The following is a 4,746-nucleotide window of genomic DNA, read 5'->3' on the forward strand; positions in this document are numbered from 1 at the left end:
TCAATTTCATAAATGCTTGTATTTAGTAAACAATTTAATGCATACTCAATTAGTGTGGTCAAGATATAATACTTTTAAAATATACACACAACACTCAAGAGTATAATCATCATCCTCAATTTTATGAGGACTATGGAAATATGGACTAAGTATAGGTGAATGATGCATTGTGTATGTTCAATATTAGGATGATAAATGACAATCCCAAAACTAAAATTTCTTAAGAGGTGACATAATTTATAATGCAATTTGGTATCTTTTTCACCCAATTTGATAAAATCACATGTTCAAATTAGTTGTTTTTATAATAATCCCTATGAACCTTCAAAATATGTCAATGTTTTCATTATACTTTGAGAGGTTTGTGGACAAATGGTTCATGTGAGGAAGGAGTGACACAATAAAAAAAATGTAGGATATACTTCTAACACATCATACTAAATATCACTAGGAATGATGATGAATTCTCTTCAATTCATTTTCCAACACATTTATTTCTAGACCACTTTTTGAGAGAAAAGATGTTTCAAGGATAATTTATATATCGGTCCATCATATGAGCATAAACAACTATTAAAGGCTACTAGGAGGATTGTATTGAAGAACACACATTCATTACAAAGAGATTGGACAAGACTCACAATAGATTTGATAAATGATTTCAATGTTGATTTTGATATTATTCCTACCATGATTGGTGATAATACTTGTATGATTAATGAAGGGTGTTGTGTAGTGAACTCACATCCTTTACCAACAATTAGGAAAAGAGATTATTGACGTCTTAGTGAGATCATCATTAGTGATTACTAAAATTAAAAGTGATTAGATGCTAGAATCACTCGTACATTTGAAACTAAACCTTCACAAAAGGAACAAACTTCCAAGGACAAAAAATTCAACCACAATATTTTCTCTTTATGTATAGACTATCAAGGAATATACTACCAAGTTGAGGATTTTACATAAGAAAGGATATGACATGGATGGTCCTAAGAAAGAAAGAAAAGTGAAAGGTTAATGTTAAGGAGATAACAAGAAGACACGGAAATAATCACAAGTGAAGAGATCGTAAAATTGAGGATGTAGAAATATAAGAAACAAAATAGGGGTCGTAGTTCAAGAAAGTCATAAAACTTTAGATTACATTTCATCGTCTTACAATAAAAAAGACTTTCTCATTCACCAACAAATTCACCAAAAAATAAAGTGTTAATTCTCACTCTCCATTACTAATATTAAATGTGAATGCTCCATCATATTTGTACCCTCAAAAACAAAAAATAATAATGATATTTCAAATTTTATTAATAACACCCCTAGATTGTGTAAATGGGTTGAAAGTAAATTAAAATTTCCACCTTCAACATAGTTGAAAGATACTATTGGGAAGGAAGAAGACACAAATAATTGATCCTAGTTTTGATACAATGCCCAAGCTATTTTAAATTGATCTTCAACATAAAAGCTAAAAATGTGTATAGGTTGATGATTTATTCATTTTTTCGAATATCAAGTTATAGAGATGACAAAGTCTATTAATTTGAAAAAGGATTCAGATGTCACAAAATTTGATTTCAATGGTAACAATATTAACATAGAACCTCCTTTAGTAGAGGGGGGACTTTCCTAGCAAAAAAAAATCTATTAATATTTTGGTCAATAGATTAAGGGAAAAGGAGAAAGGAAAAGGGTTATTAGAACAAGTATGGATTTAACTCTATCTATAAGATCAATTGATGATATGCCTTCTCAATCTCTATATGTTTCAATTATGCTCCTATGAAAAATTTGTCTAAAAGAGTTAGTTTAGATATTGTGGGGTCATTTAAAACAAATTCTATTAAACATCAAAATAAGTGAAGTTAATTTGAAGTTATGTTTCATAACCACACGTCTTTTATAACATAAGGACAATATCACACAAAGTCTCAACTAAGAATAACAATTTTCCACCAAAGGATTGAACAATGTAAGACATTTATTTTGTACTCTTTTTTATATAGAATAATCATGTGCGCAAAAAAAAGTTATGAGACCATGAAAAATTTACTTTTCAATCAATTATTACCACTTCCTACCAAATCAAGCTTTATGAAGGCTTCAAGTTTATAGTGCAAGACTTGGGACTTATAATTCATAGCATAGAAAGGATCAAGGTTTAGGATTAGATTCAAAATTCACAATCCACAAGAGATTGAAGACTGTAACACTATAAGGGTTCATATTTTAAGTTTCATGATTCAATATTAAGCAATTCCTCTAAGGTTAAATTTATTGTATTTATTGTTTAAGGTTGAATATTTATAAATTAATTCTTAATAAGTAATACTCATAATTGAATATTTAATAATTTGTAAATAAGTTTGATTTCAAAGTTTAGTTAATTAATAAAAAATGATATGAAGAATTATTCAATCATTAATTTTTTTAATCAATTATATAATATTAAAAAAATTTAAATTGTACAATTATCAAATTATTTTATAATTATAAAAGATCACTCACTTGAATGGTAAGTAAATAAAATGGTAATGCAACCTTAGTAGCTATTAGCTTAGGCAACTCCTAAATAACTTTCTAGAAAGAAAACCAAAAACAATGCTAGGCACTTATATTTCATACAATTCCAACTGGAGAAAGCAAAGTGTAATCCTCTTTCATTAGCACATCACATATAGGAAGAGGATGAAGTGGAAACACAGGATAAGGAAGGAGGGGAATAAGAGAGGGTGGGTTTCTACAAGGAAGGGGCGCGCTCTCCTCCGATGATGGTGAGGAGGTTGTTGCCAAAAGGATCACTCAAATGGGCAGCCAGATTCTCCACTGGCCCCTGCCCTGTGACGTATGCCTGCACGAAGAAGCCGAGCATGGAGAACATCGCCAGCCTCCCATTCTTTATCTCCTTCACCTTCAGCAATGCAAACTGATCTGGATCATCCGCCAACCCCAGCGGATCGAATGGCCCCCCCGGGTGAAGCTTGTCCTCCAGCCCCTGTTTCCATCAATCTTATGAGAAAACATCTTGCTGTTTATGTATGCAAGTTTGAACAACATCAACATCAACTAAACCAAAATTTGATTTGATAATATCTACTTCATCGGAATTCATACTAATTAATAGTTCTTCTTAGAAAAAGACTGCGGAATTCCACATGACCCACTAAACAAATTATAACTTAGAATGTAATGTATAAGAAGGTTATCACAACCAAATAGCTTTCCAACTCTCTGGATTAAAAATTGAAAATAATTGAACTGACCAGCCCATTTGTAGCGCGGTAGTATTCAGCTCCACCAACAAGGATCACTTCTGCAATGACAGCAATCACTAAATTGATGGGAATGTTGGCACCAAAATAGCTTAGTGTGCCTCCATCGAGAAGAAGAGCCCCAGTCTGCAAACACCAGTTATATATAGGAGATGAGCTTTCCATACACTCTTTTCCTCGAGAGTACTTCAAAAGCTCATGAACATTAGATGAAAAGAAAAAGCTTTTCTACAGCACTCAGTTTAGAAAACCAATTAAACAATCGGGATTTTATACGCCCTTTTCCTGAACCATGGAGCTGAAACCAGAAGTGCTTCAAAAGCTCATGAAAATCAAATGAAGTAAGTAATATTTTCCATGGCAGTCAGTCTACAAAGCTTAGATGTGAGATGTGCACAAGAGTGTGGAAGTAGAGAATCCAAGCTAAATTAAAGAGAGGGGAGGAGAGACCTTGAACCAGACAGCTTCAGGACCACAGTAGGCACCGAACTTGTTAAAGGCCTCAGGGATGATGAACCCAGCAGCTCCCAGCATTGCCCATCTGGCATGGATCAGCTCATATGCTTGGTACTTGTCAAAGTCCTCCGGTTTCTTGCTCAATCCGAAGGGATCGTATCCGTAACTGCATAAAAAAAACCATTGAGTTTCCAAACCCTAAGGGGCTGAAATACAAAGCTCCAAACCCTAAGGTGCTTACTCTCCAGGAACTTCTCCGTTGAGATACTCGGGAATATCAGCTCTGTCAAGCAGACCTTCGGGCAGAAAGATCCTCCTGTCTGGTCCTGCCAATGTATATAGAATTACACCATTAATAAATTACCCACTGGCACTAGGGCCAATGGGGGTGATTACAAATACAAAAAACAGGGCAAATGGAAAAATGGAGTTTAAATTGCCCAAATCAGAGAGAATTGAAATGCAAATGACTTACCATACCACTTGGCGAGCTCATCGGTGGCGGGAGGAGGTGCAGACTTGAATTTAGAGGGGGGAGGAGGAGGAGCGGGCTTCTTCTTTCCGAGGCCAAACAGAGAAACGACTCGCAGTGGAGAGGAAATGGATTTTGTTGATTTGAGGGATGAGGAGATGTTGAGAGGGTTGCCGACGAACTCAGGTCTTGCAAGAGCCGCGCCGCCAGCAATGGACGCCATTGGAGATACCTTCAATTGAGTTCTCTTCCTCTGACCCTGCGCGACTTAGATAACCCCAAATCCAAATCTTAGCCCATTCTGGTGGCTCGCTTCCTGCCACCTCATATTACATTTCAGATCATCGATTGGTGGGGAAACTTTTCGCCTTATCCAATCACACCCCCATTCATTAATACATAAGTACACATCATCAGGATTACATAAGTATAAATTGTCTCATTAAACAGTATTTTAAAAATATTTACATCAATCTTGTTTTTATCTTTACAAAGCATTGGCACTAGAACAATCTTCTTTATTGTTTGCATTCCTTTTTTTTTTTC

At 34.7% G+C, this 4,746-nt stretch overlaps 1 protein-coding gene across 1 annotated transcript; it reads right to left on the reverse strand.

Annotated features, from left to right (window-relative positions):
* Positions 1-2,587: 2,587 nt before the first annotated feature.
* LHCB5 (light harvesting complex of photosystem II 5) lies at positions 2,588-4,440 on the reverse strand. Its single transcript, XM_089807153.1, has 5 exons — positions 4,204-4,440; positions 3,970-4,054; positions 3,723-3,894; positions 3,264-3,398; positions 2,588-2,995 (listed from the first exon to the last, which is right to left on the reverse strand). Exons 1-5 carry the CDS (start codon positions 4,421-4,423, stop codon positions 2,741-2,743), a joined length of 867 nt encoding a protein of 288 aa, XP_089663279.1. The 5' UTR covers positions 4,424-4,440; the 3' UTR covers positions 2,588-2,740.
* Between the last annotated feature and the right edge of the window lie 306 nt (positions 4,441-4,746).

Source organism: Cupressus sempervirens, chromosome 10 (genome assembly GCF_028749045.1).
Source record: "Cupressus sempervirens isolate cs-2001-9-10 chromosome 10, ASM2874904v1, whole genome shotgun sequence".
NCBI classification, from domain to species: Eukaryota; Viridiplantae; Streptophyta; class Pinopsida; order Cupressales; family Cupressaceae; genus Cupressus; species Cupressus sempervirens.

Coding starts and splice junctions, on each gene's coding strand:
- LHCB5 (XM_089807153.1), bottom strand. CDS start 4,423: ATGGCGTCCATTGCTGGCGGCGCGGCTCTTGCAAGACCTGAGTTCGTC. Junction 4,055..4,203: donor TGAGCTCGCCAAGTGGTATG/GTAAGTCATTTG, acceptor ATACATTGGCAG/GACCAGACAGGAGGATCTTT. Junction 2,996..3,263: donor ACCGCGCTACAAATGGGCTG/GTCAGTTCAATT, acceptor TGATGGAAACAG/GGGCTGGAGGACAAGCTTCA.